General features: G+C 62.2%; 1 protein-coding gene and 1 long non-coding RNA gene across 4 annotated transcripts; one reads left to right on the plus strand and one right to left on the minus strand.

Annotated features, from left to right (window-relative positions):
- Positions 1-319: 319 nt before the first annotated feature.
- Positions 320-14,451, minus strand: LOC112134916 (uncharacterized). Its single transcript, XR_002916244.3, has 2 exons — positions 14,351-14,451; positions 320-774 (listed from the first exon to the last, which is right to left on the minus strand). It is a non-coding gene; the product is annotated as an uncharacterized LOC112134916 (long non-coding RNA).
- Positions 12,910-26,483, plus strand: EGFL7 (EGF like domain multiple 7). 3 transcript variants are annotated; one of them, XM_024252244.3, is made up of 10 exons: positions 12,910-13,660; positions 18,729-18,822; positions 22,309-22,430; positions 22,625-22,741; positions 23,706-23,821; positions 24,018-24,113; positions 24,273-24,434; positions 25,060-25,124; positions 25,732-25,894; positions 26,067-26,483. In XM_024252244.3, exons 3-10 carry the CDS (start codon positions 22,351-22,353, stop codon positions 26,087-26,089), a joined length of 822 nt encoding a protein of 273 aa, XP_024108012.3. In that variant the 5' UTR covers positions 12,910-13,660; positions 18,729-18,822; positions 22,309-22,350; the 3' UTR covers positions 26,090-26,483. The 3 variants fall into 3 exon arrangements, with proteins under 3 accessions (XP_024108012.3, XP_024108013.3, XP_054377208.2); XM_024252245.3 differs by lacking the exons at positions 12,910-13,660; positions 18,729-18,822; positions 24,273-24,434 and adding an exon at positions 19,814-19,871; XM_054521233.2 differs by lacking the exons at positions 12,910-13,660; positions 18,729-18,822; positions 24,273-24,434 and having other exon boundaries at positions 20,489-22,430.
- The last annotated feature ends 191 nt before the right edge of the window (positions 26,484-26,674 follow it).

The raw sequence follows: 26,674 nt of genomic DNA on the forward strand, positions 1-26,674 counted from the left end.
GCCTGTAATCCCAGTACTTTGGGTGGCCAAGGCAGACGAATCACCTGAGGTTGGGAGTTCAAGGCCAGCCTGACCAACATGCAGAAACCCTATCTCTACTAAAAATACAAAATTGAATGGGCGTGGTGGTGCATGCCTGTAATCCCAGCTGCTCGGGAGGCTGAGGCAGGCGAATCACTTGAACCCGGGAGGTAGAGATTGTGGTGAGCCGAGATCACACCATTTCACTCCAGCCTGGGCGACAAGAGTGAAACTCCATCTCAAAAAAAAAAAAAGAAAAGAAAAGAAAATAGTAATAATAATAAAACGTACAATTCAGTGGGTTTGAGTAATAATTACATCGTTAATTCTTTAAAATTATCAAATTATGTGTAACATAATTTGCCATTTTTTCCATTTTTTTCCAGACAGAAGTAACTTCTAAAACATTGCTAGGGAAACGCTCTGACATCATCCGCAGAGATGAAAAAGCACAGGCCTGACTCAGGTAGCCCTGAGTTCAAGTTCAGCCGCAGGCTCTTCACCAAGGCGCTGGTCTTCGCAGCAACCCCTTCAGGCAGCTGCAAAGAGCAGCACGGTGTGCACACACAGGGTCCGGCTGGCATCTGGCCAGAGCGAGGGAACAGTAAGTGTGTCCTGGAGGCGCTTGCCATGCAGTCACACACCATCTGTGGATTCGGAAGTGACTTCTCCCTCGGTTGATGAAGGTTCTCTGCGTCTGGAGAACACAGGACATCCATAGGAAAGTTCTCCCTCCTGCACTCCCGGCTGGCTCTGAAAATTATGAAATAAGTTGAATGCTCTGAGGGCTTAATTCCATCTGCCCAACTTTTACATAAAACAAGGAAGTTGAGCCCAGTTTAGGGGAAGAATATGTGGAGCACCAGGGGGCAGGGTCTCCTCTGAAGTCTTTTTTTGGACCGAGTGTCACTCTGTGGCCCAGGCTGGAGTGCAATGGCATGATCTCAGCTCACTGCAGCCTCCACCTTCCGAATTGAAGCAATTCTTGTGCCTCAGCCTCCTGAGTAGATGGAATTACAGGCATGCGCTACCATGCCTGGCTAATTTTTATATTTCTAGTAGAGATGGGGTTTCACCATGTTGGCCAGGGTGGTCTCGAACTCCTGAGCTCAGGTGATCCACCCACCTCAGCCTCCCAAAGTGCTGGGATTACAGGCATGAGCCACCGTGCCCGGCCTCTCCTCTGAAGTCTTATAGCCTACCTTTTTTTTTTTTTAACAATTAGGCATTGTATTTTATATTCTTTTCTTTCCCCAGTGCACTGACTACTTATTTTATTTATTTATTTTGTTATTGTTGTTGTTTTTTAAGAGTCTCACTCTGTTGCCCAGGTTGGAGTGCAGTGGGGCAGTCTCGGCTCACTGCAACCTCTGCCTCCCAGGTTCAAGTAATTCTCCTGCCTCAACCTCACGAGTAGCTGGGATTACAGACGCCCGCCACCACGCCCGGCTAATTTTTGTATTTTTAGTAAAGATGGGGTTTTGCCATGTTGGTCAGGCTGGTCTTGAACTCCTGACCTCAAGGGATCCACCCGCCTTGGCCTCTCAAAGTGCTGGGATTACAGGCGTGAGCCGCCACTCCCTGCCTGTTTGTTTATTTTTTAATTGGGAAACATGGTACATATTTATGGTGCATGGCACATTATCGTCTATGCGGGCATTTTGGAACAGCTACGTCGAGCCAATTCATACCTACATCACCTCCCGTGCTTGCCTTTGTGGTGGTGAGAAAGACTCTCGGAAATTTTCAAGAGCACAGTGCCTTTATTCACTCAAGTCGCTGGGTGTCCCGTAGATCTCAGCACCGGCTCCTCAACTGAAACTTTGTGTCCCATAGGTCTCGGCTCGGACTCCTCAACTGAAACTTTGTGTCCCATAGATCTCCGACTCCTCAACTGAAACTTTGTGTCCCATAGATCTCTGACTCCTCAACTGAAACTTTGTGTCCCGTAGATCTTGCACCGACTCCTCAACTGAAACTTTGTGGCCTTCAGCCAACATCTGCCCAACCCCGCCCCGCCCACCCCTGGGAGCAACTGCCCCACTTTCTACTTCTAAGCTCCACTATTTCACACTCCACATATGAGTGAGAGCATGTGGGATTTGTCTTTCTGTGCCTGGCCTATTTTACTTAAGATTGCGACCTTAGGCCAGGCGCGGTGGCTCACACCTTTAATCCCAGAACTTTGGGAGGCCGAGGCAGGAGGATCACCTAAGGTCAGTAGTTCGAGACCAGCCTGGCCAACATGGTGAAACCCCATCTGTACTCAAAAAATACTAAAAAATTAGCCGGGTGTGGTGGCGGGCCCCTGTAGTCCCAGCTGCTCAGGAGGCTGAGGCAGGAGAATTGCTCGAACCAGGAGGCGGAGGTTGCAGTGAGCCGAGATTGTACCACTGCACTCCAGCCTGGGCGACAGAGTGAGACTCTGGCTCAAAAAAAAAAAAAGATTGTGACCTCCAAGTTCACACATGTGATCACAAGTGACAAGTCTCCTTGCTGAAGGGTGAACAGTGCCCCGCTGTGTGTATCCGCCACACTTATTCATCCATGCGTGCACTAACTTAGTTTCTTGGCTATTATGAACAGCGTGCAATGCCCGTGGCCTGCAGCTATCTCTTAGACACATCGATTTCATTTCCTTTGGGTCTATACCCAGAAGAGGGATTGCTGGGTTACATGCAATGTTTAATGTTTTGAGGAACCTCCACACTGCTGTGCCACTTTAGCCATTTTTAGGTGTCCCTCAGGGGAATTCTATTCACAATAGGGTGCAATCACCACCACTATTTATGTCCAAACTTGTTCATGCTCCCAAATTGTAACTCCACGCCCCTCAGGTGTGTATCCCCGTTCTCCCCTCCTGCGGCGCTTGGTAATCACTAAGCTGCTTCCTGTCTGTATGGCCCGGCCCGCTGCGGACATCTCTTGTCAATGGAATCACTCAGGGCTCATCCACGCCACAGCTCCTGCCAGGGTGTCATTCCATTTTTTTTTTTTTTTTTTTTTTTTTTTGAGACAGAGTCTCGCTCTGTCGTTCAGGCTGGAGTGTAGTGACACAATCTCAGGTCACTGCAACCTCTGCCTCCGGAGTTCAAGCGATTCTTCTGGCTCAGCCTGCTGAGTAGCTGGAACTAAAAGCATGCACCACCACACCTGGCTAATTTTTGTATTTTTAGTGGAGATGGGGTTTCACCATGTTGGCCAGGCTGGTCTCAAACTCCTGACCTAAACTGATCCTCCTGCCTCAGCCTCCCAAAGTGCTGGGATTGCAGATGTGAGCCACTGCCCTGGGCCTCATTCCTTTTTTTTTTTTTTAATACTTTTTTTCCCTTTTTTAATATTTGAGACAGGGTTCTGCCAAGTTGCACAGGCTAGTTTTGAACTCCTGAGCTCAAACAATCCACCCTCCTCGGCCTCCCAGAGTGCTGGGATTACAGATGTGAGCCACCACCCCTGGCCAGAGCTTCATTCCTCTTTACGGCTGAGCAGTGTCTCACTGTATGGATGGGCCTTGGCTTGTCAATGCACTCATCCGCAGATGGGCATCCGGGCGTATCCACCTCTCGGCTCCTGTGAGCACACTGCCGTGTGTACATTGCACATCTGTTTGAATCCCTGCTCTCGCGGAATGTACCTAGCAGTGGAGTTTTGGAGAGTGTGGTAATCCTATGTTGAGTCTTGTGAGAACTGGGGGGACCCTTTCTTTGTTTGTTATTATTTTTAAATTTTTTTCCAAACTCTTCTGAAATTAAAATGTGTTCATATAAACTGTGGCCCTAGAGTTGGGCGTGGTGGTGTGTGCCTGTTATCCCAGCTACTCGAGAGGCTGAAGCACCAGAATCACTTGAACCACAGAGGTGGAAGTTGCAGTGAGCTGAGATTGCACCGCTACACTCCAGCCTGGGTGACAGAGTGAGACCCCGTCTCAAAAAATAAATAAATAGGCTGGGTGCGGTGGCTCAAGCCTGTAATCCCAGCACTTTGGGAAGCCGAGGCAGACAGATCACGAGGTCAGGAGATCAAGACCATCCTGGCTAACACAGTGAAACCCCGTCTCTACTAAAAATATAAAAAATTAGCCAGGTGTGGTGGCGGGCGCCTGTAGTCCCAGCTATGTGGGAGGCTGAGGCAGGAGAATGGCGTGAACCCGGGAGGCGGAGCTTGCAGTGAGCTGAGATCGTGCCACTGCACTCCAGCCTGGGCAACAGAGCCAGACTCTGTCTTTGAATGAATGAATGAATGAATGAATGAATGAATGAATGAACCATCGCCCAATCAGACTGTGGACTCCTACGAAGTAGTACTGAGTCACAGACACACACAGCACAGACCATCCCTAACCCATCACGGCCACGCACAGTGGCTCATGCCTATAATCCCAGCACTTTGGGAGGCCAAGGCAAGCGGATCACCTGAGGTCAGGAGATCAAGACTGTCCTGGCCAACATGGTGAAACCCCATCTCTACTAAAATTAGCCGGGCATGGTGGTGTGCACCTGTAATCCCAGCTACTCAGGAGGCTGAGGCAGAAGAATTGCTTGAACCAGGGAGGCGGAGGTTGCAATGAGCCAAGATTGTGCCACTGCACTCCAGCCTGGGCTACAGAGTGAGACTCTGTCTCAAAAAAAAAAAAAAAAAGCTATCGTACTGGGCACAGGGCACTGACCACTCGGCTCCCACAACACAAATCTCCCAGGAGCAGCAGAGAGCACGTCGGGGCTGCCAGGGGCCAGGCAGAGTGTGAGGGGCTTCGGAGGGGTGGGAAACATCCTATCCATCCTTGGCGGTGAAGATTACACGGGGGTGCTCATTTGCCCAAATGCATTAAACTGTCCACGTAAAGAGGGCGCCTCTCAGAGGACTTTAGGGCAAAGACATCTGTGCCCGATACTGTCCTGGCAGCCATGTGCCCTCATACACTTGCCCAGACCCTGAATGTGCTACACTGAGTGACCCCAGTTACACCATGGGCCCCGGGTGACTGCGACATGTGAGCGCAAGTTCACCCACGTCACAGAGGAACCGCTCTGGTGCAGGGGGAGCTGTGCACGCGGGGGCGGGGGCTGTGGCGTGGGACCTCTGTACCTTCTCTCAATTTGGCTGTAAGCCTACAACTGCCCTAAACATAAAGTCTCTTTATTTATTTTTTATTTATTTTTATGCAGCTCTCTTTTCCTTAAAATAAAGGCTCTAAAAATGTGTGATTCCACCTCCCTGAGGCTGAGCGAAAGCGCCGCATCTGTCCCTGTCCTTCCCAGGGGCCGGCAGGGAGTGGGTGCCCGGCGGTGACTCAGCCCTGCAGCCTCGCAGCCCTTCCCTGTATGCGGGCAGATGATGCGGACGCCTCCGTCCCTCGTGGGGTTTGTGGAGAGCGTTGATCAGCGCTGCCGACAGAACAGGACCTGTGCGAGGCCTCGCAGATGCCGGGAGCCGGGCGGTGCTCTCGGTGCTGCTTCTCATCAAATCCACTGGCTCTTCGAGAGGAAGCACATGTTACAGCCCAGCTCAAACGACAAGCAAGAAAATCGCTCTTCATTTTGGAATCGTAAAATTAAATAGAAATTATCCTCAGGCTAGAGTGACCTTCCTGTGCTGCCCCAGCCGCCCCCCACCTCCCAGCACCGGCCAGTAACAGCCCTGCACACACTCCCGAGACCCTCCGCAGAAATCCAGCCCACCGCCCCCAGGAGGGCTGCGGAAGAGGCCGGAGAGCGCATCCCCTCTGGCTCCTGGGTTGGAGGCCTGCCGTGGGTTGGCTGGAATCAGCCCCTCTCCCCCGTGTCCTGGGTCCCTGCAGCCCTGCGAGGCGGACACCTAGCCACCCCTCATCTCAGGGAAGCCAGGGCCAGGGAAGGGCCCAGGAGGGAAGGGTTTGCCCTTCCTGCTGGATGTTGTTCCTTTAAAAATCCCTGCTGCTGGCCGGGCGCGGTGGCTCACGCCTGTAATCCCAGCACTTTGGGATGCCGAGGCGGGTGGATCACGAGGTCAGGAGATCGAGACCATCCTGGCTAACACAGTAAAATCCTGTCTCTACTAAAAATAAATTAGCTGGGTGTGGTGGCGGGCACCTGTAGTCCCAGCTACTCGGGAGGCTGAGGCAGGAGAATGGCGTGAACCCGGGAGGCAGAGCTTGCAATGAGCCGAGATTGCGCCACTGCACTCCAGCCTGGGCAACAGAGCGAGACTCCGTCTCAAAAAAAAAGAAAAAAAAAAAATTCCTGCTGCTGGAGTGGTGGGGGGAGCCGGCTGGGGATGCAGAGTGTGGTGCCACTGTGGCCGCCGCCGTTATTGTCATCACCATCATCAGCATCACCATCATCAGCTGCCATCCCTGAACCTTCAGGCTTTGCTGGTGGCTGGGAGGGAGGCCAAGGCTGGCATGGCCTGCTGCCCTGACCTGCTTCCTGAACACTCCGGTCACCCAGGCCTGCATGGAGTAGGGTCCACGGGCAGACAGATGGGCAGGCCCCTCAGGCAGAGCAGCCCTCCCCATCCCGGCAGTGTGGGGCATGCAGGGCAGCCTGAGAGAGGAGTTTCCAGTCATTGTCCAGGCAGGGGTGGCTCAGGAAGCTGCAATCACCCCCTGAGAGGCCTGATGGTGCTGGGCGGGTTTGCCGCTTCCCGGCTGAAAGTCCAGCTGGTGTCATCTGGGCCAGGATGGTGGCCAGTGGCAGCAGCAAGGATACACGCATGGGGGTGATCCCGCCTGATGCAGAGTCACTGCCAGGGCCTGGGGAGGGACCTGCCCCGTGTCCCCTCCCTGCCTGGGGAAGGGCCCAGACCACCTTCACACGGTCACCCTAGGGCACAAGTGGGGAGTGAAGGAGCTGCCCCCCAGAGCAGGACAGGGAGCTGGTATGGAGACATGCAGGACAGGGCGCTAGGATGCAGGGGTGCAGGGTGCTGGTGTGGAGAGATGCAGGACAGAGTGCTGGGGTAGAGATTGCAAGGTGCTGAGGTGGGGAGGTGCGGGGTGCTGGGGTGGAGTGGTGCAGGGTGCTGGGGTGGAGAGGTGCGGGGTGCTGGGGTGGAGAGGTGTGGGGTGCTGGGGTGGAGAGGTGCAGGGTGCTGGGGTAGAGATTGCAAGGTGCTGAGGTGGGGAGGTGCAGAGTGCTCGGGTGGAGAGGTGCAGAGTGCTGAGGGGGTGAGGTGCAGAGTGCTGGGGTGTAGAGGTGCGGGGTGCTGGGGTGGAGAGGTGCGGGGTGCTGGGGTGGAGAGGTGCGGGGTGCTGGGGTGGAGAGGTGCGGAGTACTGGGGTAGAGACTGCAGGGTATTGGGGTGGAGACATGCAGGGCACTTTGGGGAACCTGGAAGCCATGGTTGAGGCCCAGCACCTGGCTCTCCTCTGGCCACTCAAATTCCAGCACCAGGGACAGGAGGTGGGGAGGGCAGGAGCCAGGCAGACTCAGAACGACCCAGTTGCCCTCCTGCTCTGCCATGGGCCACTGTGGGGGTGGGCAGCATGAGGCCTGTCTGAACTGCAGCTCCCTCCTGGAGCAAATGGACCTACTCCCCAGTGGAGTGCAGATGCCCTGGAGGACCCACCTCGCCAAGTGGGGTGCGGACGTCCTGAACAGAGTCTGGGCACAGCCTAAGGTTTAACAAGGAGGACAGAGGCCTGGAGAAGATGGGGGCTTGCCTGAGTCCACCCAAGAAGCTGGGACCCGTTTCCTGGACCCAAGGAGAACCTGGACACTCAGCCCAGGCTGGAGCGCAGGTGTCTACCATGCTGCCTGCTGGCCGGGGCTGGTGGGCGGGGCCTGGCCCTCCTGGGCCTGGTCCAGTTGGGGGTTGGGTTCAGTTGGGGGTGGGGGCAGGAGGAGGAGGCCTGGCTGGGGCTGCAGGTGCTTCCCAGGCATGGAGGACAAACGAGCGTGTCCCAATGGGCAGGCAGCTGCCTGCCCCCCGCCCCATCCACAAGGCCAGCATCCCCAGGAGGAGGAGACAAGCTGCCTCTGGGATCTGACCCCTGACTGGAGTCTGCAGAGAGGGGCGTCTCGCCTTCTGTGGCCCTTTGGACAGAGGAGCAGAGGCCAGCACGGCTCTAGACCCCTGCCAAGCCTGCACCCCAGGTCCTGGCCCTGATGGCCCCTCAGAGAGGAACTGGGCCAGCTGCCTCAGGAGCCGGGAGAGGATGGACTCTAGTCTGGGCCCCTGCCCCCATCTGCTGGCCCAGCCGGGGACACTGGCTCCTCAGTGCTGTCACTCCCTCCCGGCCACCAGGCACTTAACCTCCTCACTCCACCTGCGGCCTCCTATCTGGGGAGGGCACAGGTCTGGCTCTGGGGTCAGACAGCCTGGGCTCCAATCCCCACTCTGCCTCTCACTGTTAGGTGGCCTCCGGCACCCCCCACAAAGTGCCCTACCTGCAGAGGGCCAAGGGCCCTGCCCACAGGCTGTGCGAGGGCCCAGGAGAGCCTAGGGGTGCTGAAGCGGCACCTGACCCAGGACACAGAAGGTCCCTCGAGTTCACCACTCCATCCTCCTGTGCGTGGGGTCCTGGCAGGACCCTGGACATCTCTGCCCCTCTGCTCCTCCAGCCTCCCTGGGGTTGGAGCAGGCGTGTGAGCAGAGAAGGTAAACGGGGCAGCCGCTGTGGAAAACAGTCCACAGCTCCTCCAATGATGAAGCACCCGGGGACCACACAACCCGGAAACCCCTGGACCAGGTGTGCCCCCGAGAGGAGGGTCGCACGTCCTCACAGACACATGCACAAGCATGTTCACAGCAGCCAAGAGGCAGACACATCCCGAGTGTCCGTGGACAGATGAGTGGGGAGACAGGACGTCTGTCCATGCCATGAAATGTTCAGCCGTAAAGAGGCGCGAAGTTCCAACACACATCACAACACAGCTGGGCCGCAGACACATGCTAAGTGCAAGAAGCTGGACACAAAAGTCCACGCGTGGCGCAACCCATGTACGTGAAATGTCCAGACCAGGCGAATCCAGAAACTGGCGATAGGTTAGTGACAGCCAGAGCTAAGGACAGGGGCAGAGGGTGACAGCTAGGGGACGGGATCTTTAGGAGATAGGAAAATGTTCTAAAATGCACTGTGGCAATGGTCGCACAGCCCTGCGGCTCCACAGAACCCACTGAGCTGTGCACTTTAAATGGGTGGATTAGTGTCTCAGTCACAGCTCAGTAAAGCTGTGACATTAAAAAGAAGCACCCTGGCCGGGCGCGGTGGCTCACCCCTGCCATCTCGACACTCTGGGAGGCTGAGGCGGGCAGATCGCTTGAGGTCAGGAGTTCGAGACTAGCCTGACCAACATGGAGAAACCCCATCTCTACTAAAAATACAAAAAATTAGCCGGGAGTGGTGGCACACACCTGTAATCCCAGCTACTTGGGAGGCTGGAGCTGAAGAATTGCTTGAACCTGGGAGGCAGAGGTTGCAGTGAGCTGAGACCATGCCATTGCACTCCAGCCTGGGCATCAAGAGCAAAACTCTGTTTCAAAAAAAAGAAAAAGAAAGAAAGAAGCCCCTGGCCGGCCCTCGGTTCTCTCTAAGCCTCGGCCTGGCCCCTTCCGGTGCACCTGCAGGAAATGAGACCCCCCTAACGCCGCACACCTGGCAGGGCTGGAGAGAGCCTTGCCTCTCAGGCTGCTCCGGGCCAGGGTGACTTGGGAAAGCCAGGCTGGAGAGGTGAGGTGTTGCCTGGGGTCACACGGCTGGCCGGAACGGCCAGGGCTGGCTGCAGGGGCCCGCACCGCCCTCCCACCTCCACCAGAACCTGCTATGTTTATTCAGGGATGTGAGGGGGTGCCCAGGTCCAGCAGGCGTTAAGCCGAGCAGAGCCTGCAGCCCCAATGAGACAGCCACGGGAGCTCGGCACCCTCAGTCCCCCAGACAGGGCTCTTCTCCTCTCTGGGCCTCAGTTTACCCATAGGTGAAAGGAGGGCACAGTTAGATGGTCCCTAAGGCCCCAGGGACCCAGGCCAGCCTTGCCCTCCCCCACAGCCCCAGCAGTGGGGCATCTGAGCCTTTCATCAGGAAAAGGAGACTAAATTTATGCCTCAGGCCCCCTCTGCGCTTGGCGGGGCAGAGGTCAGGCTTCCGGCGGCCCCCACCCCTTGACGCAGTTCCCCTTCCCCTCTGGGGGGCTCTGGGGGGGCTCTATTGTTCTCGAGGGCTGGTTCCCAATCTCCCCGAACACTCACTTCCTGTTTCCTGGCTGAGAGGAAACAGAGATTCCTGACCAGGCAGATGCCTTTTTTCCCTTTCTCTCTTTACATTTTTTAAGGGTATTAAATAATAGTGATAATATGACGGCAGCCTTGGTGCTGAGGAGTGTGGAGTCGGGGACTGGAGGAAGCCCAGGGCCACCTGCATGGGGCTCTGTTGACCCTCCTTCGAGAATCTGCTGGAAGCTACGGACCCCTCCTCCCTCCCCACCAGGGAAGGGCCCGGGCACAAACTGTGTGCACTGTGACTGGGAACAGGGAGACCCCAGGACCCTTCCCAGGACTCCCAAGACCCTCCTCCATGCCCTGGTCTGATACGAGGGGAAACTGAGGCAGAGAAGCCTTCAGGGCACCTATGGTCCCTGACCCTACCAGAGCTCTATGACAACCCCGCAAGAGAGACAGGAATGAAGCCTCCAGGGAGGGACCCTCACACCCTTCCCAGAAGCCCGCAGACCCCAGACGCAAGGGCATCTCCAGGGGAGGGGCCCCCCGCCACTGTGCCTTGCAGAGACTGGGGTCCCTGTGGCTCTGGGTTCCAGTCCAGCCCTGCCGGGGAAGGCCCTGGGAGCTTGAGCAGCCACTCCCATGGGGCCTCAGTTTCCTCGTCTGTAGATGGGGTCAGATCATTGCCTCCACTTCGCAGGGCCAGGGCAACGGCCCCAAGAGGAGACACCCGAACGCAGCACCCTGCTCACAGGCCTCCGCCATCTGTCCCGCTATTTTCTCCGGTAAAGGCTTAGAGCACCTGGCCCCCAGCTCTCCCCACACGGGCAGGCGGGGAGAGGACAGGGCAGACCCCAGCTCTCCCCAGGCGGGCAGGCGGGGAGAGGACAGGGCGGCTCCAGCTGGGGGCCGGGCTGCTGAACTGCTGCCACCTCCACTGGCTGCCCCACAGGCCCTGAGCTCTCGGGAACTTCTCCTTCCGTCGCGGGAGATTTAAGTGTTTTTTTCCCCTTGACGTTAACGGCTGCCCCATCTGTCGGGCCTGGGCAAATCACAGCCCACCGAGTGGGGCTTCTGTGCCGTGTACTGGCGCCAGGCATGAGGGCAGCCTCAGGGGGCCGGCAAGTCCCCCTCCCTCAGCCCCATGGGAACCTCAGCAGGGGTGGGAAGGAGTCTCCAGGGCCTGCAGGAGCCGGATCCCAGAAGCTGGACACTGGGACCAGCCCCGTTCGTGGCGCTGAGGACCCCGAAGGCACACGCGAGGCCCTGGCAGCTGCATTGGGGGGTGACTCTGAACTCACTCGAGGGGTCACAGGACCCTCCTTCGAGAATCTGCTGGAAGGTACGGACCCCTCCTTCCTCTCTCCTGGGAAGGACCCAGGCACAAACTGTCTGCCCCGTGACTGGGAACTGGAGACCCCGGGACCCTCCCCAGGGCTCCAAAGACCCTCCATGCCCTGGTCTGACATGAGGGGAAACTGAGGCAGAGAAGCCTTCAGGGCACTTATGGTCCCTGACCCTACTGGAGCTCTATGACAACCCCGCAAGAGAGAAAGGGATGAAGCCTCCAGGGAGGGACCCACACACACTTCCCAGAAGCCCACAGACCCCAGAAGCACAGGCATCCCCAGGGGAGGGGAGCCCCACCCACTAGGGGGCTCCTTCTGGGGCTCACCCTGCTCAACAAGGCTTCCTTGAGAGTCAGACCACCAGTGCCCACCTCCTGAGCTGCCAGGCAGCACCCAGTGTCCATCTGGGGACCCCTCTCCCAAGCTCATTCCCCAGTGGAGGCCTCTTCTCTCTCCTCCCCTCCAGACTCCCTGGGTGCTGCTGGGGACATCCACGGAGCCTGCAGCTCACACAGCCCCCCGAGCCCACCCTGCGCTCTCACCCCAGCCAGGTGTCTCCCCTGCGAAGCAAGTCTCTCCCTAGGGACGGATTCTGCTGTTTAAATAACAATACAGCAATACCACTGCAATCATCAGAATGGCTAAAATGAAAAACACAGACAACAGCAAGTGCTGACAAGGGTGTGGGGCGGCCGAATGCTCCTGCACTGCTAGCAGGGGACCTGAGAACTGCTGGGCATTCCCTGGCTTCCTGCCCCTCCTGGGACTGGGGACCCCCCCAGGGACAGCCTAAGTGAACTGCATTTATCTGCACGTCTGCCAAAAGATAACATGAAGATGTTCAAAGCTAAGTCCCCAGTCTGGTAAGAGCTCCAAGGCACCAGCCGTGTGTGCGGAATTGGGGGTAGTCTGTTCTCCCAGGGATGCTCCCATCACCTGCTACCAGCAGTGGGGCACGCCGGTCCCCTGGGGTGTGGCCAAGGGGCTGTGTCTCCTGCCCGGGCTGCCGGCCCCTCTCGGGTTCACTTTCCCGTCTCTAAGCCCACGTCTAGCTGCAGTTCAAGTTTGCCAGGCTACCAATGGGTGACACGCCCGGCGCAGTGGGGGACTCCGCACCTTCTGTGCACCTGCTCTGAGTCACCTCTTCCAGGTCCGGGCCCCTGCCCCGTGGAGCGCGCACCCTGGCAGGGGCAGGGACCACAGGCAGGACTGGACTTTGTGCTGAGTGTGGTGGCGTCCTAGGAGGAGGTCACACAACCCGATGTCTCCCTCCGCGAAACTCCCTGAGCACTGGGTGTGAAGGGCAGCGGCGCCCAGCAAGGCCAAGGAGGGGCGACTGTTATCCAGGCAGGAAGCGGGGTGGACCGGACCAGGGTAGGGGCAACGTCGGGAGAAGGGGACACTCAGATGCAAAGCCGGTGGGGACCTGCCAAGAAGCCAGCCCACAAGGCCATGGACACCTCCATGCCATCAGCTGGAGCAGTGGGCGGCCCCAGGAAGAGAGACGGGAGCAGCGAGGGGAAGGGCGAGGGGTCCCCCGGGTGACCCCCAAGGCTCAGGCCCCCGGACTCCAGTCCTGGGCCTCCGTTTTCCACCCTTGAACAAGCGGCTTCCACCTGTGAGCCAGCTGCCTCCTCTGAAAATGGAAGCCCCTCAACTCAGAGGGTGTCGCTCTGGTGCGCGGGTCAGGGCCGGAGCAGGCAGGGAGAGGAGGGACGAAAGGCTGCCCAAACCCTCACTCAGGACCAGACGGCTCCTCTGCCCACAGGCACCCCTGCCCGGCAGCTACCTCCAGCCCCCGTCGGGTCCGGGACTTCCTCTGATGGGAAGGTTCCACCACATCCGTGGCTGACAGAGCCAGCCCGTCCAAGGCCGGGGGGCGCTCCGGGTAAACAGGAAGCCCCATCCCTCCCGCACTCTGCTTCACTCCCTCCTCCTGCACCTCCTGCAGCCCGGCTCCCGCGGCCGCGCCTGGTGCCCCTCTGTCTCGCGCCACCTGAGATGCCCAGGCTGGCCTCTGCCAGGGGCTTAGTCTGCCCTCTCCTGGGGCTTCAGAGGCCAAAAGCACCCTGGTGAGGGGTCCGGGAGGCCCGGGAGGGCCGGGAGGCTCTGCCAGGCCCCTCCACGCCTCTGCCCAGCCAGCACGCTCTGGGAAGGTAAGGCAGCCCTTCCCCTTATAACTAACCTCAGAACATTCCCAGGTGGCTGGAACGCCACTGGGACAACCTGGCCCTGCTGACAAGAGAGCCAATGGGGAAACTGAGGCCTGTGTGGGGCACAAAGCTGGGACCAGAGCTCCAGCTTCCTGCCCCTGCTGGGCCTCCACCTGTGACGCCACCCCAGGCAGGGTGAAGCCCTGGGCTCCAGACCTTCCAGTGCCCAGATGAGGACAGGCGCAGGCCTTGGGGTGGCCACCCTCTCCCACCAGGTCTCCCCTCTGTGCTGGGCCTCTGCGGTGAGGGGAGGAGGCCAGACGTGGGGCCCGGCCTGGCTTCCATGGGGCTGGAGCCTGGGCAGGAGGCACTGCTAACTCCCAAAATGATTCCCTGCTGAAGGTCTGTGCCATGATCCCAAACACACGCCACCAGAGTGGCAAGGGCAGGGAAGGGGGCATCTCCAAGGACTGGAGGGTGAGGGAGGGGCCCGCCTGCCCCTTGCTGAGCCCCTGGGCCTTGGGCACAGAGTGTGCTCCACCCATACCAGAACCCAGGGGCAGCCCCAACCCCCTGGACCCCCAGTACCCTCCGGAGTCCAAGAACCCACGTCTGTCCCCTGCCAACCCCTCGCCCCTCCCATCCCCGCTGGGCCCCCGACATTAGGGCAAGACCCCAGCCCACCTCCTGTACCTGCCCCTGAGGCTCCAGGAGCCCAAGAGAGTGGCGTGCCTCTCCTGTGGTGGCCCCAGGCTATGGGATAGGGCAAAGCTGGCATTCTGGGCCTGAACCCAGGCCTCCTTCCCTTGGGGAGGGTCTAGTCTTGGCCTGGGGAGGGGCTGGGGGCAGGGCAGAGCTTGTCAGGAGGGGGTTGCAGTGAAGAACAAGTTGGCAGCAGGCGGTGCCCAGCCCCCCAGGCTGTCACCCAGGAGTGCAGTGCCAGGAGGACAGCCTGGGAAGGACCCAGACTCTGCCCTTGCCCCTGGCCTGTAAGCACAGCAGTCAAGTCACCGGGAAGGACCGCAGCGGGCCAAGCCTTAGCGATTTGTGCACTCGGCTACTTAGCTACTCCTGCCCTGAGCTGTCCCCTGGCCAGATAGGTCTGATGACAGGGGCTGCTCCAGGTTGGGACATAGGACAAACTGGGTGGGGGGACATGGGGCTCCCCAAGAAGAGGAAGGAAGGGTGAGGCGGCCTCCTGTGCCAAGCATCCCAGCCCTGCCCGGCCTCCAGGCTCACCTGGGCCGGTCACCTATCCCTCTGGGCCTCAGTTTCTCCCTCTGTACACAGAAGGGGCTGGATCTAGCCCACCCCACGCTTGCGGGTCCTTCCACCCGGAGGCCAGGGCAGATCCAGGGGCGTGCAGGTGGGGGAGGAGGGGACAGGCCGCAGGGACGCAGGCAGAGGGCAAGAGGGTACCTCCTGGGATGGGGGCACAAGCCTACTGGGCCCCTATACGGTGGAGCAGCTAAGTAGCCAAGTGCACGAGTCGCTAAGGCTTGGCCAGCTGGGGTCCTTCCCGGTGACTTGACTGCTGTGCTTACAGGCCAGGGGCAAGGGCAGAGTCTGGGTCCTCCTCAGGCTGTCCTCCTGGCACTGGGCTCCTGGGTGACAGCCTGGGGGGCTGGGCACTGCCTGCTGCCAACTTGTTCTTCACTGCAACCCCCTCCTGACAGCTGGAGGGACAGGCTGGCCAGGGCAGGATGAGCCCCTGGGTGGGAGAGCTAGGGAGCTGAGGGAGGCACAGGGCGGCTGAGGGTGCAGCCAGTAGGGTAAGGGCCAGATCCCAGGGTGGCCTAGTGTGGAGGAGGTGGGGAAATGGGGTTCTGCCTATCCGCTCCAACCTCGGGGCAGGGGCCACCTCTGGAAAGAGGCCCCTCCCGCTCAGACCAGCAGTGCCTGGGTGCCAGGAGCGCCCCCTTCAACCAGCTCAATGACCATGGAGCAGGTGCAGAAACAGGCCCGGAGAAGAGTGAGGGCCTGCCTGCCTGAGGCCCTGAGCCCTGACCACAGCCTGGCGCCCAGAGCAGACCCTTCCCCTGGCCATGGGTAGAGGGGAGCTGGTCCCTGCTTGAGGGGGAGGCGCATCACGTGTGGGTGAGGTTTCCTGCCTGCCCTCCAAAGTCCAGTGGGAAATCTCCCCGGCTTCCCCAGCCTCCCTTAGCTCAAGTTGCCCAGCTGAGTGGGGCTGGAGAGGTGGGGGCACACTGACCGCCCAGGGCCAGGGAAATGGGGGTGTCCCAGGCATCAGGCCGACAGGGGCTGACCCCAAAGCAGGGCTCACACCCCACGGACAGCAGGGTTGGGAGAGGCCCTGCTCTCCTGGGGTTCCAGGCGTGCCCTCCGAAGCCACCCAGCTCCCTTCGGCACAGTGCCCCCTCCCACCCAGCCCACCGTTGCCACAGTGGCTCGCTCGGCCTGAGGCTCCCACTGCCACCTGAACAGGGAAGCTGAGGGTCAGACCTGGGGGCTGGGACCCAGGGAATCTGACAGAGCACCCCTTGTGATCACCCACAGTGTCTCGCATCCCTCCCCGCACCCCCAGCCACAACCTGCTGCCAGCCCAGAGCACCCCTGTGAAGTGGGGCTGAGGGCGTTGGGCCTGCTTGCCCATCTCCGGGGCAGGGGCTCACAGCCTCACTGGTAGCTCTCTTAGGGGAGAGACCTTGGACTCCATGCCTGTCCCCTCCCATCACCCTTCACCATGGCGGACCTGGGGCCTCAGGGACCCACGGAACAGGCTGTTCTTGAACCACTCAGCCTGTCTTGCCACCCCAGTCCCTTCCGGCCGGGCCTCGCCACTCGCCACCCCTCACTGGTCAAGGCTCCAGTGTGGCTGGTCCCTGCCTTGGCCTGGGGCCCCTCCAGGCTCCCATGCTGTGTCACACACATCTGGGGGTGTCCTGGGGGAGGACCCAGCATCCTGTGGCCCAAAGATGCAGCAGCTCCCTTCTGTCCAGCCACACGTGAGCGTGGCCTGTGGACCCACGGTCCTGGGAGGGCCCTGGGCTTGCGTCCTCCACCCCACACTCTCCCCAGGGTCTCCAGCAGGGTCCAGCCCTGGTTTCTGGCTGTTTTGGGGCTAGACTCTGATGGCCCAGGGGACGGCTTCCCCACCCCCGGGCAGTTTGTCCAGGCCCCCTCACACGGTGGCCCCCACCCCCCTCAGCCTCCTGTTTGTCCGACGACACGTCCCCGTTATCAGCGGAGAACACACACAGGAAGTCCGGCTGGGAAGGGCCCATCCCAATCCCGATTACCCGGGACGGAGCATAAAAAGCCGCCCTTCCTCGCCCGGGGGGAGCCTCCCTGCACCAAGCCGGCCCCGTACGGCTGCAAGGGAGGCTCCTGTGGACAGGCCAGGCAGGTGGGCCTCAGGAGGTACCTCCAGGCGGCCAGTGGGCCTGAGGCCCCAGCAAGGGCCAGGGTCCATCTCCAGTCCCAGGACACAGCAGCGGCCACCATGGCCACGCCTGGGCTCCAGCAGCATCAGGTATGGCAGGGGTGGCCTTGGAGGGGCAGGGAGCGGACAGGTCGGGCCCCCCGTGCCCCTCACTCCTGCTGACCGTGGCGCCTGCTGGCTGCTCCGCAATCCGCTCCCCAGCGAGGTCACAGGGGAGGGGTCCCAGTCTCCTCCCCTTCTGCACAGAGGAGGCCACTGAGGCCCCTTGGCCAAACGCCTGCTAGTGGGTGGCTCAGCGTAGATCCCAATCCAGTCTGCTGACTCCAACACTTCACCCCCAGCCGCCCTTCCCCTGAACCCCACCCTCTGGCCTTTCTCTCCCTCCGCAGAGCAGCCCCTGGGGTTGGCAGCAAAGTTCAGCTTGGCTAGGCCCGCTGCGAGGGGCTTGGTGCTACGCCCTGGGGTGTCCCAAGGGCTGGGGTCTCCTCATCTTCTCCCTAGCAGTGGATGAGCAACCCAACGGGGGCCTGGGGAGGGGAATTGGCCCCGAGGGAGAGGAACCCCAAAGCCAAATCTGTAGCCAGGATGAGCGGTGTGAATCCAGGGTGCGGGACGTGGGGCTCAGGCTTAGGGATGACTTGGTAGGGTGCGGTGGGCAAATGGGTGACTCTTTGGGCCCCCCTTGGACCCTGGAGAAGCCCTTGTTCTCCCTCTCCCCAGCCTCATGCAGAGTGGCTGAAGCCCCATCCCAAAGGCCCCAGAGCCATAGTGGGTCCTAGAAGGCCCCACTTTTTGTCTCATACGTCCACACCAAGAGGCCTGTCTGAGAACCCCTACTTTCCAAATGGTGCCTAGCCAGGATGGGGGCAGCGAGGGCTGGCTCGGGGCAGCCCTGGAGCTGCCCTTTCTGCTCCATCACCTCTTCCAGACTCAGGCAGGAGAGGTGGGGAGGCAGGTCAAAGGGTTAAGTGGCCGCAGATCCAGAGATGAGGCCAGGGGCAGGGGACAGGGAGGATGGCTCTCCCACCCAGAGGCCCCCTAGGCCCCACTCTGAACACTTCACTGCTGGGGGCTAGGTAAGAGCTGCCCTGCATGGGCTCAGGGCGCCAGGAGGCCTAGGACTCCCCAGTCAGATGAGGAACGCCCCCTGATAGCAGCTGCTCTGGCCGTCCCTCGGACCATGTGCCAGGGGCTTCCAGGGCCCCTGGTCCAGAGCAGTGGCCACTGGATTGCAGGGTGGGGTGGCCTCATTTTGGGGGCTCCTCTCCAGGGACCTGGGCCCCTCCCTTCCTCCAGCTCCCATGCACCAAGGTAGGACCAAGCTGGTGGCCCTCTCGGACCCATCTGCAGGCCCCGTGCCCAGCACCCTGGGTTTCGTGGAGAGACCTCCAGCTCCACTCACAGCAGCCTTCCATCCCCACGCCAGGGAGTCCAGGGCTGGAGGCAACAGCCCCATTTTACTGAGGCCAGGGGCTGTGGATCTGAGAGGACAATCAGCTCAGGACAGGATGGAGTCGGGGTAGGTGCAGGACGGAGACCTGTAGGCCTAGTGCAGGCGGAGGTCCCACAGCAGCACCGAAGGCTGGACCCGGGCCCCTTCCCAGCCCCCAGACATCAGGGTGACCAGGACTGTGTGTAGGCACTAACCCACACCTCCTCTCCAACCAGCAGCCCCCAGGACCGGGGAGGCACAGGTGGCCCCCACCACCAGGAGGAGCAGCTCCCGCCCCTGTCCAGGGGATGACGGATTCTCCTCCGCCAGGTGAGTCCCAGCAAACCCCTTGCTCCGAGGGAACACGTCTCACACAGGCGCCCACGTGGGCTATGACACAGGGCGCTGGCTCCGGCTGGGGCTGAGGGGCTGCTGAATTGGGCTGGCCCGAGCCCCACGTGCCATGCCCACAGTAACAGCTGTAACAATTGTGGTGTGGCCATGACCTCACCGTCACTAGATCCCAGGGCTGTTTAGCCCCATCTTATAAATTTGGAAATGGAGGCCTGGAGAGGAGAGGTGACCAGCCCAGGGACCTCTGGTGTGAGGATGCTCCCTGGGGGCCTGTGGATTCGCTGGGAGGAGTGTTCTGCGATGGCCCTGACTGTCCTGAACACAGCAGTGACCCAGTGACCCCGATGAGGGTGCCTGATGCCTGAGAGAGGGCCAGGTGGGGGCCGGCGCAGGGGCCCCCAACCTAACACGCTAAGGCTAGGAGGCAGGCCTGGGCTCTGCCATGTGGTCCAGAGGAGATCTGGGTCTCTGGGCCTGGGGTGGGGACAGTCATGATGCCCACTGCCTGCAAGGCTGCAGGACCGAGCTCAGTGCAAACCTGCGTCGGGTGCCTACCGCGCGGCCCCCCAGCGGCTGAGATGGGAGTCCCGGGGTGGTTTTCAGCCTGGGGGCTTGAGAGCTAGCAAAGGGCCCGCAGCCCCGTCAGTGTGGGCGCCCTGGGCGGCCTCTCCTGGCTCCTGGCGGCCGGGCTTGGTCGTGCGTCCCCAGCGACCGCGCAGCAAGCGCCCTGCCGCGGGGACTCGGGCCCCAGGATTCCCGGAGGGGGGCTGGGGGGCCGCGGCTCAGAGGCGCGTTTGCGTCAGCCCCGGGCTCCAGCGGAGTCACTGCCCGCCCGGGGGCAGCTCATCCGCCGCGGGGCCTCAGTTTCCCCGTCTGCGCAATGGGGGCGGGGCGGGGCTCCGGCGGGGCCGCCAGGTGGGGCGGGGCCGGGGGCGGGGCGGGGCGGGGCGGGGCGGGGCTCGGGGCCCCCACGGCGCGGGCTCGGGCGGCAGTGGCGGCGGCGCGTGCGCGCCCCGGATCCGGCGGTGAGTGCGGAGCGAGCGGGGCGCGCCGGGGTCGGGGTCTGCTCGCCGCCCGGGCTGGGTCGAGGGCGGGACCCGCGGAGCCCCCAGGGGCGGGGAACCTGGCCGCGCGCGGAGCTGGGGGCGGCTCCGGGACGAGGCAGCGCGACCGCGGGGGCCGGAGCGGGGGAGCGGGCCGGGGCGCCCGTGGCTGGGTCGGGCCGGGCCGGGAGAATGGGCCCAGCGGCCCCGGGAACCGGCTCCCCCTGCCGGCGGCGGGCGGGCGGCGCGGCGGAGAGGGCGGGGGGCGCCGCGGCCCCTCGTCCGACCCGGCGCGACCCAGCGCCTCGGGGCCCAGCCTCTGCTGCCTGCTCCGCCCCCCCGAACTCCGGAGCCGGCAGCGCGGCTGGGAGGGGGCGGCGGGCAGGTCAGTCTCGCTCCGCCTCTGCGCCCTCCCTCGTGGGCCCCGAGGTTCCCAGCCCTGCTCCCGCCGCGAGGGGTCCTCCAGTGCCTGCGGCGCGGCCAGGCCCCTCCCTCTGCGGACCCGGCCTCTCGCGGGTGGGGGCTGCGGGGCTGCTGCCGGGCAGGTGGGGAGGGAGCCCGTGGGCGCTGGGGGCACGGGGACCGGACTGCTGGTCCACCTGGAGCCGCCGCCCCCTCCTCGCCCGGCACCCCTGGGTCGAGGCTGTGGCCCCCCCCCAGGGAAATGGGGCTTGCAGCACCAGCTCGCAGAGCGCCACGGGCTTCCTCTGGCCTCGGGAAAAGCATGACTTTCAAAAATTGAGTCTCCACTTAGCACCGCTTCCTTTCCAGAAGACTCTCAGGAATTGTGGGGGGTGCTGTGCGAATATGTGTCGGGGGCAATGAGGTCTGGGAGATTCGCCTTCCCCCAGGCCCGCCCTGGCATCCCCCTGCCACCCCAAGCCGCCGGGCTGCTGCCCTACCTCTCCCCGGGACCTACTCCCTAATGTCACCTGTCCCCCGACTTCGAGTCTTGCCTTGGGGTCGCACCAGGCCCAGCCCCTAACATTGTCCTTCATCCAGGGCCCATCCCCAGAGTTAATCTCCAGCCAGCTCTGTCCCCTGGAGAAACTCCTGCCCAAAAACTGCTGTGATGCCCCCCTGTCCCCCTGCCCCCAAGCTAAGTCCCCACCCCTCAGCTGCCCAGGGCAGCCCCTGCCTAGTTGGTGGCCTCTGCCCTACCCTCCTCTCTCCAGCGCACGGAGGACAGGAGGCCCAGGAAGGACCCCCAGCCACCCTCCCCGCTGGGATCGGGTGATGCCGTGGCAGTGCCCGTGGGAAGCAGGTGTGGGATTGCGCTCCACACCCAGTGGGGCTGGCCAGCAGCGACTGAGGACCGTGTGACTATTTATAGGACTGGCTGTCAGAGCTGAGGAGGGGCCTCAGAGACCCTATTCTAGTGTGTGAGGAAACTGAATCCCAGAGAAGGGACAGCCTTACCCCAGCCTCTGCCCCCACTTGAAGCCTGGCCTTTCCCTGCGGAGGGCCTTGCAGTGCCTCAGAAGGAACCCACCCAGCCTTTGGGAAGCACCCTTGAGAGGCCCTGGGTGGGACCCTGGAGCATGGCAGGGGCTCGCCAGCTCTCCAGACCCCTGGCTGTGCATAGGACAGAATCCCCATCCCCAGCATTGTCACAGACCATTAATTCTGGGCTTTCTCATACTCTCAGGAAGCCTCACCCGGGCCCCTGGCTCCTGCTGCACAGCCAGGAGGGGGTTGGATTCTGGCTCCGGTGACACTGTCGGGGGTGCTCCTCACCCCCACGTGTGCACCTGGCACAGCCACTGTCCCAGGATCCCTGGAGGCTGATTGCACACATATCCCAGCCTGGGAGGGACCCCCTCTAAAATGAAGGCCGCCCCTCTGGTGGTCTTAGAATGTGTGCACCCCCCGCACGGTTCCTGCTGGCTTGCAGCTGCTGGCCCACCCGCTGGGGCTGGTTCCACACTCAGATGAGAAACTGAAGCCCAGAAGGGCTGAGGCCGGCAAGTCCCTGGTGGGGCTGGATCCCAGCTCTGCCCACGAACACCCCGTTTGCACAGACTGGGGTGCAACTCACCCCTGTCCTGCTGTGAGGAGGGCCCTGGAACCAGGCAGGACAGGAGAAACTGGGCCCCCCGTTGCTGGAGCCACCCTTCCCGGAGCCTCGGGCAGATGCCCAGCAGGATCCACTCAATTCCTGCACCAAGAGCTCTGGACAGCATCACCCCCCTGTGGCCCCCAGTCTATGGTCCCAGCTGTTTGTGCCTGGCGAAGGTCCGGCTAGCTGGAAGAGGGGGCCAGCGGAGGAGAGAGTGGGCGCCACCGTGGGGCTGTCCCACCGGTGGAGGCTCCAGCGGAGATGAGCTGGGCAGGCCTCGCGGAGCAAGTGCAAACTGCACCCGCGGCCTGGGGGCAGGGCATCTGTGGGGAGACTTAAGGGTCATGCTTTGTGCCCCAGGCCACCCAGAGGAGAAGGCCACCCCGCCTGGAGGCACAGGCCATGAGGGGCTCTCAGGAGGTGCTGCTGATGTGGCTTCTGGTGTTGGCAGTGGGCGGCACGGAGCATGCCTACCGGCCGGGGTGAGCCAAGCCCTAGCCTGGGAGTGCTGGGGTTGGGGGACCGGGAGCCCTCAGCACCTCCTAGAGGCAGCCCTCTGCACCTGTGGGGCATTCCCTGGGGGGTCCTGCTGAAGGTCCTGCCCCGGCCACATGTTCCCATCATTCTTGGGTCCTGCTCTGGGACTCCTGGGCTGACCCCCTGTCCACCCCCGCAGCCGTAGGGTGTGTGCCGTCCAGCCTCACGGGGACCCTGTCTCCGAGTCGTTCGTGCAGCGTGTGTACCAGCCCTTCCTCACCACCTGCGACGGGCACCGGGCCTGCAGCACCTACCGGTGAGTGCCCCACCACACCGGGCCCACCCAGCCCCAGCCTCCCAAGGCCAGTCCCCCAAAGTGCCCCCATCTGCCACACATCAGCATGTCGGGGGCGAGGCGGGGGTGAATCCTGGGACCCAAGATGGGAAACTGAGGCCAGAGTCATGAGAGGCTGCCTGAGATGGGCGACCCAGGGCGGCCGGAGCCAAGGGGTTCCACGATCACCTCCAATGTCCTAATCCTTGCTCTTGCCCCGACACGTCTCAAAGGACAGCACCTCTAAGAGCATCCCCATGTTTAGAGGGGTCGCCCATCCTGTCTGTACCCCTCCACTTCTGGGGGACTAGCCCCTCCCTGCCCTGGCATCCCTGGCTGCAAATTCCCATATACACAGAATGGTGCCTGACTCCCCTGGTCCCACTCCACTGGGCACCCCCCTCCACATGACAGCCCCCAACGGGCACAGATGAGACCCTGAAATGTCCCGTATGCCCAAACAAGGGGCACACACCCCTAAGTCTCAGCCTTGGGCAGAGTCCTCCTTCCTGGGTGTGGGAGCTCCACCCCCTGCTGGGGGAGGGGCCTGGGAATTCAGACTCCTGGAGGTTTAAGAAGTGCTCCGATGCCTAGGGCCCACACTCTGCCGTGACTCACCGCAGGCCGGGCACACCCTCTCCTCTGGGCCTGGATGCCCCCACAGTAGGAGGCCAGATAGGTGGGGGCACACACAGGCCTGGCCACTGCCTCTGCTCCATGCAGAGTGTGGCTGGGCCTTCCTGCTGTGGCTTGAGTCCCGGCCAGCACCGGAAGGCCCAGGCAGGGAAACGGCTGTGCAGTGACCCCTCAGTGCCATCCCTTGAGGAGAAGACCCCTGGGGGCATGCCAGGGTGACCCTGTCCACTCTGAGAGGGGACTCTATATGCCCAGCAGGTGACTAAGGGGGAGTAGGATGCCCCTCTGAGCTGTCCCACCCACCCCACAGAACCATCTATAGGACCGCCTACCGCCGCAGCCCTGGGCTGGCCCCTGCCAGGCCTCGCTACGCATGCTGCCCCGGCTGGAAGAGGACCAGTGGGCTTCCCAGGGCCTGTGGAGCAGGTGAGGGCTACGTCCCTCGGCGCCCAGTGTTAGTCAGGAGGGCGACTGTTCCCCAGTCTTCCAGCAACGCTCCTGCTGCTTTTCTTGAACCCCGAGCAAAGCATCACCTTGCCGCAGAGCACCCCCTCCCTAGCAGCTGCCCCCACAGGGTGCTGGGGACCCTACTGAGCTGGTGACCAGCCTCCCCCGCCCACAGCAATATGCCAGCCGCCCTGCCGGAACGGAGGGAGCTGTGTCCAGCCTGGCCGCTGCCGCTGCCCTGCAGGATGGCAGGGTGACACCTGCCAGTCAGGTGAGGCTGGCTCCACCCTGGGGGGCCCTGGAAGGGTCCTGGACACCTCCTTGCATGTCCTGGGGTTACTGCTGGCCCATGAGTGGGTGGTTGTGAAGGGAGCTGTGTGGGCAGGACCCCTCCCGCAGGCATGGCCGCCTGACACCCCGTTTCCTGCAGATGTGAATGAATGCAGTGCTAGGGGGGGCGGCTGTCCCCAGCGCTGCGTCAACACTGCCGGCAGTTACTGGTGCCAGTGTTGGGGGGGGCACAGCCTGTCTGCAGACGGTACACTCTGCGTGCCCAAGGGAGGGCCCCCCAGGGTGGCCCCCAACCGGACAGGTAAACTCAGCCCTGGCTGTGCCTGGCCTGGGGAGACGGGCAGGCAGTGGACATTGCCATGTGGCTCTGTGTTAGGCATGGTGGGGGACACTGCAATCTGGGTGGAAGGCGGTGGGGGCTCCCTCTCCAGGGAGGGAGGATGGGGAGGGAGGATAGGTGGGTTCCCGAGAACTGGGGGCAGGTTGCCCAGAGCCTCATGTCAGCCAAGAAGGCGGAAGTGCCCCGTCCCGGGGTCCTGTCCGCGTCCGGCGCAACATTCTGGAAGACGCCACGCCTCCGCTGGCGACGGGACATTATTACTTTTGGTACGCGCTGTGACACTTCAAACTCGTACCGTGAGTAATAATGCGCCGTCCACAGCACCGCATCGAAAGCGCCACTGAGACCTCAGCCTTGACCTCCCCCAGCGTGGCCGGGACCCTGAGCATCTGCGCAGAGCCACGCGCCCCAATGTACTTAGGTGGTACAGCCCTGAGACCTCTGGCCAGCGCCAGGCAGGCAGCAGGGGCGGCAGAGGCCTGGGCCTGAGTCTTCTGGCTCTGCCTCTCCCTGGGGACAGGAGGGAGCCTGGGGGTGTGGGTGGGGAGCCGGCCATCCCTGACCCAGCACCTGGCTCTGCCCCCAGGAGTGGACAGTGCGATGAAGGAGGAGGTGCAGAGGCTGCAGTCCAGGGTGGACCTGCTGGAGGAGGTGAGGCGTCGGGGGGGGCAGGTCCTCACGACAGCAGAGGCCCAGGCCGGGGTACAGGCTCCGTAGTCTCCTGGGACATGATCCCGACCCACGGATGGCTGGGGGTGGTCTGAAAAGGTCCTGGCCCTGGGGAGGCGGCTTCCTCGCTGCTGACTGCCGAGGGGGCCCTGGCCTGGATCCATGCCGGGCAGAGGCAGCCGGACACTGACCAGGACCCCCCCCAGGGCTGGAGGAACCAAGCTTGGCAGCCCCCCAGACCATACACAGAGGCTGGACCCAGCGAGACCTCCCCACCCCCCACCGTCTTTGTCCCCACCAGGACAAAGAGCTCTTGCCAGTCTTCTCATTGGCCAGTGGTCCAGCTGTCCCCCTAGTTCTCCTGCCGGGGACCCCAAGGCTGGGACCACCCCGCCAGCCTGATGCCCCAGGCACCCACTCCACCACAAGCTCTTCTGCCATGGCAGCCCCCTCTAGTGGACACTTGGAGCCCTGCCGCGGAGGCTGGGGCTGGAGGCTTGTGGAGCCCTTCCCAGGGGTCCTCCCTAGACCGTGGTGGAGCAGAGAGAGTGGGGGCCGGCCCAGGGTCACTGCCCTTCTGCACCCGCAGAAGCTGCAGCTGGTGCTGGCCCCACTGCACAGCCTGGCCTCACAGGCACTGGAGCATGGGCTCCCAGACCCCGGCAGCCTCCTGGTACACTCCCTCCAGCAGCTGGGCCGCATCGACTCCCTGAGCGAGCAGATTTCCTTCCTGGAGGAGCAGCTGGGGTCCTGTGAGTGCCCCCCACCCTCCAGAGCCTTCCTCCCGGGTCTGGACCCAGTGGGCCTAGAGGGGCTACCCAGGCTTGGGGGTCGGGGGTGACCAAAGGCCAAGGGGTCAGATCTAGCTGGGCGGGGAGGTTGTGGGGAGCAGTGACCTCTGACCTTAGCCTCATCCAACCCTAGGCTCCTGCAAGAAAGACTCGTGACCGCCCGGCGCCCCAGGCTGGACTGAGCCCCTCACGCCGCCCTGCAGCCCCCATGCCCCTGCCCAACATGCTGGGGGTCCAGAAACCACCTCGGGGGTGACTGAGCCTCGGGGTGACTGAGCGGAAGGCCAGGCAGGGCCCTCCTCCTCTTCCTCCTCCCCTTCCTCAGGAGGCTCCCAGGGCCCTGGCATGGGGTGGGCTGGGGTCTTCTGTGTGAATCCACCCCTGGCTACCCCAACAGCATCCCAAGGCCAGGTGGCCCCTCAGCTGAGGGAAGGTACGAGCTCCCTGCTGGAGCCTGGGACCCATGGCACAGGCCAGGCAGCCCGGAGGCTGGGTGGGGCCTCAGTGGGGGCTGCTGCCTGACCCCCAGCACAATAAAAATGAAATGTGAGCTGCTGTGTCAGTGGATGGACTGGGGGCCTGGGAGGAGGGCTCTCACCTCCTGGCCACCCCTCCCAGACCCATTGCTGGGTGCCGGCTGGCAAAGGGGGCCAGGTGCAGTGGGCAGTCGTGGGGTGGGGAGGGGGCTCCAAGGCAGAGGGGGTGGGCAGGTGGTTTCTGTGAGGCCAGAGAGCTTTGTCC

The sequence above is a fragment of the Pongo abelii genome, chromosome 13 (genome assembly GCF_028885655.2).
Source record: "Pongo abelii isolate AG06213 chromosome 13, NHGRI_mPonAbe1-v2.0_pri, whole genome shotgun sequence".
Taxonomy (NCBI): domain Eukaryota; kingdom Metazoa; phylum Chordata; class Mammalia; order Primates; family Hominidae; genus Pongo; species Pongo abelii.

Coding starts and splice junctions, on each gene's coding strand:
- EGFL7 (XM_024252244.3), top strand. CDS start 22,351: ATGAGGGGCTCTCAGGAGGTGCTGCTGATGTGGCTTCTGGTGTTGGCA. Junction 22,742..23,705: donor CGGGCCTGCAGCACCTACCG/GTGAGTGCCCCA, acceptor CCCACCCCACAG/AACCATCTATAGGACCGCCT. Junction 24,435..25,059: donor GGTGGCCCCCAACCGGACAG/GTAAACTCAGCC, acceptor CTCTGCCCCCAG/GAGTGGACAGTGCGATGAAG.